The 17151-nt window shown below is 37.6% G+C and overlaps 1 protein-coding gene across 1 annotated transcript in view; it reads right to left on the minus strand.

The window, feature by feature from the left end:
- LOC127136723 (sugar transporter ERD6-like 6) overlaps positions 1–13050 on the minus strand; it is a 37088-nt gene extending 24038 nt beyond the window's left edge. Inside the window, exons 1-2 of the mRNA XM_051063250.1 lie at positions 12738–13050; positions 11808–11977 (exon numbers count right to left, since the gene is read on the minus strand). Coding sequence (XP_050919207.1) covers positions 11808–11977; positions 12738–13050 — 483 coding nt within the window. The remainder of the gene's footprint in view (positions 1–11807; positions 11978–12737) is intronic.
- Positions 13051–17151: the final 4101 nt, after the last annotated feature.

Here is a 17151-nt window from a genome sequence, read left to right on the forward strand (position 1 = left end):
ACGCTGGAATAGCTTCAACAAATGCTCAACATGTCCTTCTTCGTCACTGGATTTAGCAATCATATCATCAACATAGACTTCGATCTCTTTATGATTCATATCATGAAAAAGAGTGGTCATTTCTCTCTGGTATGTTGCACCAACATTCTTTAAACCGGAAGGCATCACTCTATAACAGAATGTTCCCCAGGGTGTAATGAATGCGGTCTTCTCCATAACTTCGGGTGCCATCTTAATCTGATTATATCCGGAAAATCCGTCCATAAACGAAAAGACCTTGAATTTAGATGTATTTTCTACCAACATATCAATGTGTGGTAGAGGGAAATCATATTTTGGACTAGATTTATTCAAATCTCTATAATCAACGCACATGCGGACTTTTCCATCCTTCTTCGGAACATGAACAATATTGGCCACCCACTGCGGATACTCAGTAGTAACGAGGAAACCAACATCAATCTGCTTTTGCACTTCTTCTTTGATCTTTACTACCATATCAGGATGAGTCCTCCTCAACTTCTGCTTGACTGGCGGGCATTCTGGCTTCAACGGCAATCTATGCTCCACAATCTCAGAATCCAAACCAGACATGTCTTGATAAGACCAAGCAAACACATCTGAATACTCTCGAAGAAGATCAATCAACCCATTCTTAACCTCTGGACACAGTTGAGACCCAATCTTGACTTCCTTCACATCACCTTCGGAACCCAAGTTGACTAACTCAATCTGCTCTTCGAATGGCTAAATGGCTTTTTCCTCGTGCTCAAGTAGACGGGACAATTCATCAAACACTTCTTCATCACTTTCTTCCTCTGCCTCAAACACAGGGAATTCAAAGTTTGGAGAAGGAGTATGATCATTGTATTCAATGGGTTTAGAAACCAACGTGCATAATGATTTGTTATTTTGATTTTAGAGAAGTGAATTGTGACCAAATATTATGCAGATGGATAATTATTATTATTTACTTGTGTTTTTTGTAATTACCATTTTCAGAAAAGCAAAAAAGTAAAGATAAAACATCATAGATGTGGATGAATAGAATTGAATTTTATTAATGATCAAATTGAAAGATGCCAAACAATATTCACTTCTCCCTTAGGCATAAGAGAAGGATTTTTAAAAACAATAAAAGTAATTACTTAGAGCGATGCATAATAACAGGAACATCGACAGCGGTCCAATTGTTGCAAGTTTTTCCATGCGTCACAAAATTGGTGTAGTCTTCATCTTCATCCCCCTCGATCACGACAACTAAGTGTTGTTCATTACCATGAATGAACCCTCCGCTATGGAAACTGGGTTGCACATCTTCAGCCTTAATCACAGACGTCCCTTGTTGGAATCCCAAACCAGCTCTGCTCTTGTTCTCGGCGACCTCTACCATCCGGCCCCACTGATCAAAATTACCATCTTCAACAACTTCATGCGCGTCTTTGAAAGAGGACATAGGTTCCCCAACCCTCTTCTCTTCATCAATAGATAGAGCTTGGAAATGAGTTCCAACCTCATCCTCAGCTTCCACATACGAGAAAGACGATAGGTGACTCACCAATAGAGTCTTCTCTCCACCGATGATAACAAGCTTACCATTCTTCACAAACTTCAACTTTTGATGCAGAATTAACGTCACAGCTCCAGCTTCATGTATCCATGGCCTTCCCAACAAGCAGCTATAGGTCGGGTGGATATCCATTACTTGGAAAGTAATTTGGAAATCACTCGGACCTATCTTCACCAGAAGGTCTACCTCACCAATAACAGTTTTGCGATAACCATCAAAAGCTTTGACGATCACGCCATTGTACCTCATCGGAGCTCCTTGATACAAAAATTTGGAAAGAGTTATCTTGGGGAGTACATTCAATGAAGAACCGGTATTAACCAACACATTGGAAAACACATCCTCCTTGCAGTTCATTAAAATGTGCAATGCTAAGTTGTGATTTCTACCTTCCCCGAGAAGTTCTTCATCACAAAAGCTCAAGTTATTGCAAGAAGTGATGTTAGCCACAATATGGTCAAACTGATCTACTATCACATCATGCTCTACATAAGCTTGTTCCAATACTCTTTGCAATGCTTCTCTGTATGCTTCAGAGTTCATGAGCAGAGATAGTACTGAAATTTTGGAAGGAGTTTGGAGAAGCTGCTCCACCACATTAAATTCACTCTTCTTGATTAAACGGAGTACCTCATCATCATCATTAGGCTTCAAACTGCTGGATTCACCTGACTGACATCTTGGAGCGCTAACTGGATCTACTGCAGGCACATCAACCTTCTTACTGACAAATATATCTTCTACACTCTTCGGGAACACGGGCCCAAAAACACGACCACTACGGGTCACCTTCGTCACATCAGCAATGCTCATAACAGAACTGGTCGTAGGCAACGAAACCTCTTGACCATTCTCTAACATAGTAGCATTATACTGATATGGAACATCTCTATCGGATGCATACGGGACTGGACCCGCTAACCGTATTACCAATGGCGATATCGATCTATTGTTGATGTTGTTACTGATGCTGCTATCAAACTGGATTACCACCCTTTCTGGTGTCTTGAACACTGGCACTATTACATTGACATCATCTATATCCCTAGACTTTGAATCTGGATTACATTCTCATCCATCAACCTCTGGATATCTCTCTTGACAACTGAACACCCACGGGGGCTCACATTACAGATTGCACAACTGGCGTGATCATGCTCACAATCATTAATAGTACACAGGGTTTTATGCATCTCAACCAATGATCGACGAATTCGTCGCACATCAAACACCCAGAAACTCCCTGGACAACCATCTACCATGTTGCAGAGGAATTACCATGAGCAGGCAATGGGTTAGCTTTTACATTTGTCGCATGGTCCTCAAAGGACACCATTCCACTCTTTACCAACTTCTAGACTTCATACTTCAGCAGGTAGCAATTCTCAATATCATGGCCAGGAGACCCTTGATGAAAGGCACAATGAAGCTCTGACTTATACCACCATAGAAGTGGTTCTGAGATTTGTGGCGGATTTCTCGGTTGGAGAAGGTTCTTAAGAACCAGAGATGGGTAGAATTCAGCATAAGTCATAGGAATAGGGTCGAAAGAGACCTTCTTCCTCTCAAAGTTCTGTTGTTGTTGATGATTATTGTTGGTGTTGGTGTTGTTATAGTTATTTGTTCTTTGTTGTGGTTGTTGTTGGCGTTGTTGTTGAACTGGCATTGATTGATTATTAGAAAATACTGGAATAACAGATGAAACTTGGTGATGATGTTGACGGGGTTGCTGATTTCTTTTGACATGAGGCCTCATTTGCCTCCTAACTGATACTGCATTGGTTTCAGCTTCCTTCTTCTTAGCGAAACTGTTACCATACCTCTTGCTTGATGATGCCTCTTCTTTAGACAACCGTCCCTCATGAACACCTTCTTCTAATCTCATCCCCATATTTACCATTTCGGTAAAGTCACTAGGGGCACTTGCAATCATCCGCTCATAGTAAAATCAGCTCAGGGTCTTGAGGAAAATCTTGGTCATCTCCTTTTCTTCCAAAGGAGGGATAATCTTAGCGGCTAGCTCTCTCCATCTCTAGGCATATTCTTTGAACGTGTCCTTATCCTTCTGAGACATTGACCGAAGTTGGTCCCTATCAGGCGCCATATCCACCTTGTACTTGTATTGTTTCACAAATGCCTCACCCAAATTGTTGAACGTGCGGACACTCGCACAATCCAAACCCATGTACCACCTCAGAGCGGCACCAGTCAGACTGTCTTGGAAATAATAAATCAGTAACTGATCATTATCAGTTTGCATCGACATCTTTCTAGCATACATGACGAGATGGCTGAGCGGGCAAGTATTCCCTTTATACTTTTCAAAGCCAGGGACTTTGAACTTCATTGGGATTTTAACATTAGGAACCAAGCAAAGTTCCATAGCACTCTTACCGAAAAAATCCTTTCCCCTCAAGGTCTTCAACTCCTTTCGTAGCTCAAGGAATTGGTCTTTCATCTCGTCCATCTTCTCATAAACATCCGGACCCTCACACGGCTCAGAATGGTAGATGGTGTCCTCAACACGAGGCAGCGTGTGAAAAATCGGAGGAGGAACAGACATGACCGGGCTAGATGTCGGCATGGAAGCAAAAGTAGGCGGAAACCTTCAGGCACAAAGTTGGGCGGAATTCCCCACGGGAATCCGGTAGGCATGGCAAGAGAGAACTGAGTGGCAGGCACAGTTGAAGTAACAACTTCTGAAATGACAGTCCTCTGAGGAGGAGGAGTTGCAGGAGTTGGAGAAGATTGACTCTGAGCAGCTAACACAAACTCAATCATGGCAGTCAAGCGAGCTATCTCGTCCTTTAGTTCTCTGTTCTCTTCCTCTAAATGCTCCATGATTCTCAGATGATTGGCGCGGGTATTGTATCGATGAGTCATCTTGGCTGAAGCACAGAAGAATAACCAATAAGACATCTGGCGGAAGAAAACCTGCTATGCAAATGATGCATTAAATGCAATGTTTAATTGTTTTTATTTTCAAGGAACATACTATTTTATTTGCAAATATAATAATAACAATTTGATTGACCATAAAAATCTCTTTTATTCATAAAATTGGAAGGATTGCACTGAGTACAATTTCAGAAACCAAAATACAAATACAAGAGAAGAGGAAACTAATCATCCTAAGGACCCCCTAACAATGGTGTCAGATGATCTGGCTGCAGGCACGTACTTCCTTCGGATGCGTCGAATCTCGGACTCAAAAGAAGTCTTCATTTGAGCCTTCTCGAGGACAAGTTGGTCAACAATCTCCTTCCAAGCACCGGAAGGCTGAGGCATGCTAGAGGAAGATGAAACCTCGGGCTCTCTCTGTCTCTTCACTTCTCGGTCTTTAAGAAGCTCAATAAGTGCATCCTTGTCCTTAGACTCAAGCTATAACTCTTCATGCTTTCTACTCAAAGCACGAAATCTCTCTTCCCACATATCCTTCTCTTGCTTCATCTTAGCGAGTGTGTCTTCCAACTTATCTACATCTTGGTTAGGGAGATTTGATGGCTCAACCACAACCATAGACATAGGTCTCTCACAAGCATACGACATCTTCAATTCCAAAGCTCTCTTCTTCACCCAAAGAGTGTAAGCTTCCAAAGCTACACAGTTGCACGAACCAAGCTCGGATCTTCCATTCTTATATACATTATGCCAAGCATGCACCATCTTTTGCTTCAAATGTTAGGGATATTTACCCTCTTGATAGAAAAGACCTTCTAACTAAGTGTTATTAGGTTTGTCTCTCAAGGGGAACCCAAGTTGACGACGAGCCAAAGCAGGGTTGTAGTTGATTCCTCCTTGTGTACCAATGAGAGGCACATTAGAGAATTCACCACAACAATCAGTAATATCCAAGTTACTCAATGAAGAATCATACCAAACTATATCATCATTAGTGATAGACATAAGCCTCTGAGACCACCTTAGACATTGTTTGTTCTCTACAAAAGCAGGCGTCTGAGGCAAGTGAGAAATAAACCACTTGTACAGAAGAGGAACACGGCATACAATAGTTCCACCTCCTTTAGAATCCTTAAATGCAAAGAGTAATACATATCGCCCAACAAAGTAGGCACAAGATTTCCAATCAAGAATATTTTAATGGCGTTAACATCAACAAAACCATCAATGTTAGGGAACAAAGCTAACCCATAGATGAGCAACACAAATATAGCTTCAAGAGCATCCACACTACCGGCTTGAGCAAAGGCAGCAGCTTCCTTGATGAGGAACTCAGAAGCCAACCCAAACATTCCTCCTTTCTTCACCCAATGAGCCTCAATCTCATACTTCTTCAAGTGAAGAGCTTCGGCTATAAGATGAGATCTGGGAATCTTTTCCAATCCACTAAAAGGCACTTTGCTGGAAATGAGTATTGCCAAGAGATGGGCATACTCCTCCAACTTTGGCACAAGCTGATAATCAGGAAAAGTGAAGCAACGGTAGAGAGGGTCATAAAACTGAACCAACACACTCAAGAGTCCTTCTACCACATCAATAGATAACATAGATAGAAGCTTCCCATGATGTTGCTTGAAGTCCAAGGGATTTAATACAAAAGATGATAGCTTCCTTAACTCTTTCAAGTCAGGACATATGAAACTGTACTTCTTAGTGTTCCTTCGTCCATAATCCATGGTCTGAAAATATTTGCAAATAAAACCTCAGTTCCTTGAAGCTATTTTTGGTATGATTAATGTTATGATGCACATGAATGCATGAATGCAACAATCACAATTAAGGGATCACACACAAGGCAAACAAAGGTCAAGGGATGAATTAAGTCATTATCAAGATCAATCATCCATTTTTATGGATTATAGTTTTCACCTTATCAACACCCAAGTTCCATTGATATTGACAAGACTTGATTGGATCAACCAAGAATCAAGGGTTTGTTGTGAGTCACGAGCATGGAGTCAGGTTAAAAACCATCCTAAAGGAGTGTACTAAGGATAAAAACCTGTAGATCATGTTCTAAAAAGGTTCCCAGAGTCTTAATTCCATCTATCAGATATTACAGGTTAGGATGATTGACTCATCAACCCATAATATTCTCAAGAGAAATTCGTCTGAGTGTAGCATCGTGTAACAACTATTATCAAGTCTACACCTGAACAGTCTCTGCACTATGTCCTAAATAGGCCAAGATGGGTTAAATGTTCTACGGTCCTCAGCTTCTCGGACCCCAAATCAGAGAAAGTAATGCCTAACCACAAATAACTTGTGTGACATCAATATCTCCAAAAGGGTCTCCACTTAGTAGATGGGTCTCAAGCCAACTTGTTAAGGACTACTCCACACAAGTCGAACATGACTATACCATCCTCCTATCTTAATTGCACTCAAGTTAGGGTTAGAACTTATCTCACCACTTAGAGATCACCAAACACAACAAGCAGATTATATCATACAAACAAATATACATACATCAAATACACAATTATGTACACACAAAAAAGTAGGCTAAACCCACTAGAGACTACTCCCAAGCAGAGTCGCCACTTAATTTCTATAGCGGTAAATTCATGACCATTAAGCTATGGATAAACTTAACATCAATTAAACTAGAGTCACCACCACGCTTTTATTGTTTCCGAGGGAAAAGGGAAAAGTACGAACAAAACCCAAAGATAAGAAGTTTTCAAATCAAAACTAATAAAATTCCAGAGATTACAGGTAAGGGGGTTGGTTACACAGAGGGAAGGTATTATCACCCAAAGTATCCTAGGTACTCCTAGGGAGCCCTTTTTGAGTGTACACGTGTTTTGGCATAAAATGATGTTTGCGATAAATAGAGTGTGGGGATGAGAAAAGAATTCATTAATTATATTTTGTGTTTGACAAGACCTTCGGACTTGTGCCTACGTACCAACATAAAATGAGGGATCAAAACCTCGTAGTTCGTGGTAACAATTTCAAAGTGAGTGAGTTACTTTTAACAAAATTTCAAGTTTAAAAGAGGCACCAAAGGCCTAAAAGAGTTTGAATGGGTATTAGTTCTTTTTGTCTTTTGAAATTTTAAGTCAATATGGTTAGATTTATTTACAAATTTGATTAAGAAAAAGAGTTTAAAAATGCAATGGCATAAGGCCAAAGTTTCTAATTTGCAATAAAGAGTCTAAGTTTAGAAATCACAAGCAAGAAAGACTTTAAAAGGATGGGGAGATTTTAAATTAAAGAAGTGGGAGGAAATGAAGAGACTAATCCTAAGCAAACATTTAAAAGTTAAGAGTTGAAAATATCTTACCAATGGGATGCAATCCAATAGACAAGAATGTCATATAGAAACCCAATTTCCCTTGGACTTTAGAATCAAGCAATATCAATACACACAATAGCAAGGTGAAGAACAAGGCATCAAATAAAGATATCCACATCCAAGCTTAACAACTCCATGATGTTCTTCATGATCTCCTATGTATCATATGACATACTCCTTGAATGGCTCGGAGATAGGCATTAGACACAGGTTCAAAGTAACAACTTCATCAAAACCATGTAGCAGATGAACTTAAGAAGGGGTCTCAATACTTGCATCAGATGAAAGTTCAATTCACAATGTTTGGCTTCATAAAAGTTGGCATTGGCCAAGTCTTTTTTGCATAAGGAGTGTTGCCTAATCCTAAGTCCAATGTCTCAGATCATATCCAACAGTCCACACAAATCCCTTTTTTAGAGTTTTTGTTGTTATTATGTACATTAAGGTCAAAAGACCACAAACACAAACAAAATACACAAACAAGTATATACAATCACAATATAATCACAAGATATGGCTCAAGTGAGCAAAGTAAAAATGGCATTAAAGTAAACAAGTTAAATGGTATGAATAATGGCAAATGAATAAAGACTTGAATTTAAAGTGCAAAAGGTAAATGACTTAAAATTAAAAGTTAGTCAAATGTTAGCTGATTAGAAGTTAGTATTGCTTTTGCTTTTCAATTGTTTAAGTCATTCTTTGGAGAACACTCAACCCTCTATTCACAAGCATGGATCCTTGAACCAAGACATCTTCCAAAGGAAGGAAAAAAGGTCAAGTTTCCACATAATACCATGAAAGGGGGGAGACTTGCAATCTCACTTACTAGAATGATAAGCCTTTTGGATCAAAGTTTAGCACTATGTTAAGCAATCGTAATTGGACTTATGTAGAAGTCACGACTATTTGAGGTCGGGTCATAAAATTTTTAGTGTTAATGCATGTTAAAGATATGATATTATGAACCATACTCCTAAAACATACCACACTTAAAAGAAAATGGCAAAGAGGGTGGACCTAATCTCATCTATACTTATGTTGATTTTGCAATCAACTAGTCTTAGGGTATAGAGATATCATAGGTCCAAGAAATGAATGGGATTGAGATGAAGAGGGAGGGGGAATGAGATCAACACAAATTGGTCAAAGGAGGACTTTTATCAAATTAAAATCATTCATTCATTTTGGGAGATGAAATGTATATTTCATCAATCCCCTAAATCCAATGATTTTAATCCAACAAAGTCAAATCAACCTTGACCAAGGCCCAACAACAAAAGTCAAACTCAGCAAGTCAACAAAAAAAGCTCAACACAATTTATTTGTAATTAAACAATTAAAAATCAATTAAAAAATATATTAAATTAAATTGTGGTTGGTCAAAATCCTAAAACCTCTTTAAAATACCAAATAAATGGCCAATAGATTTATCATAGGTCAAACAAGGTCAAAGGACCTTGGAGGAAAATTTTCATAATTTTTGGAAACTTAAAAGTATTTTTAAACAATTAAAAATATGCACAAAAACAATTAAATCATGAAAAATATTAATATTGATCCAAAAAATACTTTTAATTCATAAAATGAAAGAGAAAAATATTTGAGAATTTTTGGTGAAAGTTTCCATATTTTTTAGATCAATATTAAAATTAATATGAATTAATAAAAATAAGTCAATAAAAATAAAAATTATAAAATGCAAAAATACGTGGACCACTTGATCTCCCTCATTAGTTGAGGTGGCGGATCAAGTGGATCAGAGCGCGCGTTCCATGATGTTCCCTAGTCAATGTTCCACACGCGTGGTAATCAATTTGGACGCTCAAGATTAAAACAAAATAAAAGGATCCTGTGGTCTAGAGACATGCCAACACATCGCCGGAGCCAGAGCTCCGGTCTTCTTCTCTGGTGGACCTCACCGGACTGGTCCACCCTCAACCATCACCAAAATGAAAAAGGAGGACATGAATTTAAAGTAAAAATGCTCAGGAGCTCGAATTTGGCCTCAATTTCACCTAACTCCAAGTATATTTAAAGATACAGGGAGTTGAATTTTGAGGATCATGATCTGAGTTACTTCGATTTGACCTCAAAGCAACTCAATCTTGTTGCCTACATTGGTAGGACTTCAGACAACCAAAAATTATCAAGAATAGTGAAGAATTGAGTAGGAATCGAAGAGATGAAAGATTCAGGAATTCACCTCCACTGCAAGTTCGGATGGACACGATCTTGCTCTCAATTACACTTGGCCTTACTCTGGATGCTTGATGGAGTGGAAATGGATCAAGAAAGAAGCAGGACTCTTGAAGATTTGAATCTCAAAACAGTGGAGATTCAAACTCGATTTTCAATGAAAATCCTCAAGGTTATCCTTTGAATATGGAGGTGTAGGGTTGGAGATTCAAAGCTGGCGCGCCAAGGTTCTCAATTCTGAGTATAGACACTTCTATTTATAGCCAAAGCCTTTGATATTTGTACACTTCTTTCAAACTTTTCAAAAATAGAAAAATGCCTTGCATGGATGCATGGGCGTGTGATAGGCCCATGTAAGGATGCATTCAGGTCCAAAATCATGTGCAAGCAATGTTGAAGTCATGTTAACAAGCCATGCAATCGTGTGTGGAAAGTAGAAGTTCAAATATGCCAAATGGTCACTCAACTTTAAGCCATACGCAAGTCACTCATACTTTGTCCAAATGTGATGAATTTTGATTTTTTGTAAAGTTTAGATCAAGAGTAGCAACTTTCATGTTGGACCCTTTTCCATTTGAAGCTTGCATCATGATGAATTTTGAGGTGGAAGTTTGGAAAATCAAACATATCAAAAACAATTCTAAGTACCAAGCCATATGTTCACTTCTTCCACCTTGAGTAACTTCTTCTATGGGCTTCAAATGAGAAAAGTCCCTTCATCAAAGTTGTATCTCTCTCAAAGTACTTAAAATTTGTCACAAATTTGACCTCATTTGGATTTAGCATGAAGGAGTTATGCATTTTAGAAGTTGAGGAAAATCACTTGTTCAATGGCATTGGCCCAAAATGACCTATAATGTCTCCTCATATCACATGCATTTAAAAGTTGATTTTGCATTTCCTCCAAACATAAAAGTTGAAGTAGACATATTTAATTTGATTTTTCAACTTGAATGGATTTCATATCATCCAAATTGAGAAATTTATGGTCTTGGGAAGTTAACCTCCAAATTAGGGTTTAGACAAAATAACCTATAATCTTTCACCATAAAAAATGACTTTCCAAGAAAAACTATCTCTTGACCTCAACATGAAAGTTGTTTTCAATGTCATTTAGAGTAACTTTTATCTTAGAATCATTTTCATATGACAAAAATTGTAGGAGATAGGGTCTAGGGAACCCCAATTTTGATCAGTTGAATTCCATTGGTCAACCACCATGAACCAACTTGCTAGCTTGCTAATTTCTTAACTTTTTAGACTCATGGAGGATCATATATGTATAATATGATGAAATTTTAAGTATACCTTAAAATATTTTATCAATTGGTGAAGAAACTTGTTGAAGAAGTTACACAAGATACCCAGATGAATTAGTGTTTCCAAGGCAAACTAACTCCAAACTCTTAATGATTTCTTGATCAAAATAACATGTGAAGATCATGGGGATTCATATATGATACTTAGAGCCATATTTAACCACTTATTGATTGAGCTCCTTGCAATGAGGGTCTTAAATCCTATATGTGAGCTTGACAGAGCATAGGTGAGCATGTGCACTACCTACAAAAGAGTTAAACTATACAATGACATATTTTTGGTATTTGGGTTAGTAAAATAAAAATAAAGGAAGTATGATACAATAAAATGTGCTTGGTGATCTCTTCCAATGCAAACCCAATGATAGAGGGGTAAGGAGGATGTCAAGGTGTGATCCTAATACTAATGCATATGATGAGAATAACATGATGGATCTTAGGGTCAAAATTGGGGTCTTACATAGGTTTCAACTATTTTCTTCTTTTGCCTCATCAAGGCATCTAAATCAAGTAGCCTTTCTTCATCCAAGTCGAACAACTCATCCATCATCATGCTCCAAAAATGGTCAGACGGGATTTCATTTTGCCTTTGAACCCTTACAGATTGTAAGCATATCTCTGCATGTAAAACTGCACCATGGCCAAACGTTAGTTGAAACTGTGTAGAAATAATGACTTCTTTGGGAGAAGTTATTCAAGCCCAAAGTGCTTTATTCAAGGTTTTATGCCAACTTCTAGGCTTTTGGCCTATGTGCTTTTTATCAAACTTATGATAACTTTGTTTGCAACATCTACTTGGTTGTTAGCTTGTGTGTAGTAGGGGTCGACTTAGGAATTTAATTCCGTCTCTGTGGCATACTCCATTACTTTTTTGCCGACAAACATTAAACCTTGGTCAGTTGTTATGGTTTCAAGCGTTCCATATCTATACATGATACGGCTATGTATGAATTCAATCACAGTGTCTTGGTTGACATTAGTCAGAGGCACTGCTAAGATCCATTTTGTAAAGTAATCAATGCCCACCAGGACATATCTATGGCTTTTAGAAGGCATAGGTTTTATCTCACCTATTAGGTCTAATGCCCATCCCCTAAATGACCATGGCTTGATGATCGAATGTAATTCACTAGCAGGTACATGTTATATTCCTCATGCTTCTGACACTCATGACATCCTTGAGCAAACTCAGTGCAATCTTTCAACATGGTGGTCCAGTATACCCCCTTTCGACACAACAACCACTTCATTTTGTGACCTGCTTGGTGAGTGCCACACGATCCATTATGGGTGTTAAAAATTGTCAAGTAAGTTTCGCTCTCACTAATACATTTGAGCAATAACTCTTATGGAGTCTTTTTGAACAACTTGTTCTGAATAATGACGTAACTTAGCGCCTTGTATTTAGTTTTTTGATCTGTTATTCCTGTTGGGTTCTTAAGGAACTCGATAATCTCCCTTCGCCAGTCGTTGTTTGCTATGTTGTCGATGATAAAAGTTTCAAAAATTTCTAGTATTAACTTCTCTGCCCCCACCATTTTTGGCATTGACAATGCTGGTCTGATGACGCTACTCGATACCAGTTTGTCTTTTACTTCAGTCAAGTTCTTTAACTTTCTCCTGGCTACCTTGTATCCTAAGGCACCTTGGGCCAAATCGTTGGCCTCTTGGTTTTTTATTCGTGGTACATGTTCAATATCCATGGTTCAAATCATTTAAGCATGGAATTTTCCTTGATGAAGTATATTAATAAATTATCTTTAATGCATTTGTATTCTCTTGTTAACTGTTTGATTACCAGTTCGTAGTCACCCTTGATCTCGACTTTGGTTACCCCCAAATATAATAATATTATAAGACTTGGTATCAAGGCTTCATATTCAGCCTCATTGTTAGAACAATGGTCGTTGATCTTGAACTTATACTTAGTCAAAATTCCTTATGGGGACATGATGAAAAATCCCACGCCCGTTCCCTTGGAATGAGTGGAACCGTCAAAATATAATTTTCATGTCGGGAAATCGACATAGTTCTGCGCTATTTCTGTTATTGCATGATCCACTATGAAATCAACAATAATTTGGCCTTTCATGGACTTTAAGGGCGCGTAAGTTGAAGAGTATTAAGTCAAGGATAATGCCCATTTTCCAACTCTACTATGTAAAATTGGTTTCGACAACATGTGCTTAATTATGTCGAAGTGTGAATAAACAAACACATCTGCAAATTTTATATAATGCTTGAGTTTAGTACAAGAAAAATATAATGATAAACACAATTTTTCTACCATAGTGTATCTAGTCTCAACATCATTCATGATTCAACTCAAATAATTATTGGCTCTTTCGATGCCATTTTCATCTTCTTGGGCTAACATACTCCCAATTGTCGACCCAGATGCAGCAATGTACAACTTCATAGCTTTGTTCCTCGTGGGAGGTTACAATGTTGGAGGCTTCGATAGATACATGTTAATCTCATCAAAGGCTTATTGATGTTCTGGTTCCCACCTAAAACTTTCTTCTTTCTTTAAACGTAGTACTGGTAAGAACACTTTTGTCTTGTCACTCAGAATCGAAATTAATCTTCTAAAAAATTTAATTTTCCCAACAAGGACTGAAGCTATTTTTCTTGGTCGGAGACTCAGTATTTTGTATGGCTTTTGTCTTGTTTGAATTGATCTTTATGCCCTTCTTATGGACGACAAAGCCAAGAAAATCCCATGCACAAACACAAAAAGCACATTTTATGAGTTTATTTTAAGCCCATGTTTCCTCATCCTTATGAACGATTTTCGAAGATGGTCAAGGTGGACATTCATTCTTGGATGAAGATTTGATGACTATGTCATCAATGTACACTTGCATGAATGTCTCAATGAAGTCATGAAACATCAAGTTCATTACTCTCTGATAAGTGGCACCAGTGTTCTTCAGGCCAAAAGGAATTATTACCCATTCATATGTGCCTAAGGCCCTGGGCACTAAAACGCCATTTTTGGTATGTCTTCCTCTACAATGAAAATATGGTTGTAACTAGAGTATCCATCGAGGAGACTAAGGTATTCGAATCCAGCCTCCGAATCGAACAACATCTCAGCCACTGGCATCTGATATTCTTCTTTAGGAGTGGAAACATTAAGATCTCTAGAGTCTATGCAAACTCTGAGGGTGCCATTTTTCTCAATAACTAGAATAATATTAGCTAGCCATCCGACATACTTGGCAGGTCTGATGAACTTGTTCCGGAGAAATCTCTCGATTTCAACTTTGATCTTCAACATGATTTCTAGCGTGAAGCTTTTTGGGTTCTTATTTACTGGCTTCTTATCAGGTCTGATCGGCAACTTTAATTCTACTAAATCGCGGCTAAGTCCAAGCAGTTCATCATAGTCCCAAGCAAAGAAATCTCTAAACGCCTTTAGCACCTTGATTACTTTTGCTTTCAATTGTGGGGCGAGTTTTGCACTAATGTATGTCAGCCTTTTTGTCATCCCATCTCCCAGGTCTATCTCCTCCAAAGGATCATGCGCTTGCATTTTCCTGGTCAAGATTGTTGTGTCTTTCTCGAACCCCAAAGTCTCATCATCATAGATGCAATCTAACCTCCGACTTTCTGAAGCTGTTAGTTTGCCGGTCGAGCTTGTAGCGATAAAAAATTTGAGATTAAGTTATTGATTAACTTAACTCACAAAGCAAGATTCGTCACCGCACTTTTATTATTTCCAAAGGAAAAAGGGAAAAATAACGAACAAAATCCAAAGAAGTTTTAAAACAAAACTAATAAAAACAGAGATAAGGGTCCAGGTTTGGTTATACAAAGGGAAGGTACTAGCACCCTAAACATCTACAGTACTTTGTAGGAGCCTCTTTGAAAATTTGTGCATTTTGGCTTTAAAATGGTGTTGTTTGCAAAAGATTAGGGAGATGAGAAAAGAAATGTTTTTTTATAATTTTTGTGTTTGCCAAGACTTTCTGAGCCTCGGGCCTACGTACCCACAAAGTGAAATGGAGGATCAAAACCTCGTAGTTCGTGGTAAAATTAACAAAGATATTTGTTTTGATTCATTTTTAATGAAAAGACATTTTATCATTTTAAGGAGAACACTCAACTAGCCACCATAAGTATGAAAACTTTGCATCACCATGGAGAAGGACTCCAACTTGGATAAAGATCAACAAGTATGCCACTAGCTCTCTTAGATGGAAATAATTATCATAAATACTATAGGGATAGGAGAGTTACATCTCAACTATGGAAATGGCTCATGTCTAAACCTTGAGAAAAACTTTTTAAAGAAAAAGTTCACAAAGGGCACAAAATAGTTTGAATGAGTTACGTATTTTTTTAATTCTTTTGAAATTGGTTTGAATATGCTTAAGATGTATTACCATTTATTAAAGAAAGGTTTTGAAAATCACTTGACAAAAGTCAAGGTTTATTGAGAAAGTGGTTCAAGTTTGAAAAAAGAAGGTTTTTGAAAAAAAGAGATAAGATTCTGAAAATTAAAGAAGGGGAGGAGATGAAGAGACTATCCTAGAACATAAAGTAAAAGCTATGGAGGAAATATCTGATCAAAAGATAGCAAGCTTTATGACATGAGTCAAGCAAGAATTCCCTCATTTGGATTAAGCCTTAAGCAAGCCAAATAAGCAAAGAATAATCCATGTATCAGATGAAACCAAAGTAACCAAGTCAAGTCTTAAAAAGAAGCGCAAAGTCAAAGGTACCAGATGAATCCCAAGGTTTCTAATCACAAACTCCCAAAGCAAGGGTCAAGATCCTAGTTCTAAGTCTATAACTCCACAATAATGTCAATAATAGTAACCTCAAGTCCATGAATTAAGAGAACCAATTTTTAGGGGTTTTTTCCTTTATTAATCTTTATAAAAGAAAAAGAAGTCCAAATGGACAAAGGAAAAAAATATAAACATAAACAAAGGTCCAAGTGGAGAAAGAGAAAATAACATAAATACAAACAATATGATATGGGATGCTAAAATAAAAGCATAAAGTAAATGACAAAAATAAAGAGCATAAGCTAAATGACATTAAAGTAAAGTCAATACAATAATATGTTAGTAAGTTGTGTTAGTAATCAAAAATAGAAAGACAACTTGTCATGTTTGGGTGTTGCTCAATTTCAGTTGTGAGTTGTTTGTTGGGAAAGATGTCTTAGGAATTAGGCATCATAATATTTTGGATATTAATGAATCTGATTTTGGTAATATGTTAAGTCTAGAATCAGAAGCAATATATTGTTGCATCACTAGTTTTCTATACCAGGTAGGAACTCATGCTACCTTGGAATGTGAAGAATGTTGTATTTGTCAATTGGTTAAGCATGTCGAGTCTCATGGCATCTAACCACTTATTGGTGTTCCCTATAAAATCTATCATATTTTGAGTGTTCAAAATAAATAAATTGTTATTTATGATGATGAGATTGGTGTTGCCCCAAGTGTTTTGAATTTGAGTTACATACTGAATATTGGGAAAGATGTGACAAACATGGTGCACCTGTTGATGAAACTGATATGGTTTTTGATGGAGAAACATTGGAGTTTTTTCACCTCAACTTGTTCTTGCTGCTACATAAGTACATTGTCATACACATTGTGTAAGACATTGTGTTTGACATATGTCCGTCTAAAGAACAAAATTGTTGCTGTTACAATTTTGTGATATGTGTTCTTGTGTTCTTGTTATCTAGTACTTATGTCCAATCGGGGATAGATTTTTCTGTTACCCCTTGTCCATTTTGAAAAAATTAGGGAGAGATGATGATATGATGATGTCAAAAA

The sequence above is a fragment of the Lathyrus oleraceus genome, chromosome 4, assembly GCF_024323335.1.
Source record: "Lathyrus oleraceus cultivar Zhongwan6 chromosome 4, CAAS_Psat_ZW6_1.0, whole genome shotgun sequence".
Taxonomy (NCBI): Eukaryota; Viridiplantae; Streptophyta; class Magnoliopsida; order Fabales; family Fabaceae; genus Lathyrus; species Lathyrus oleraceus.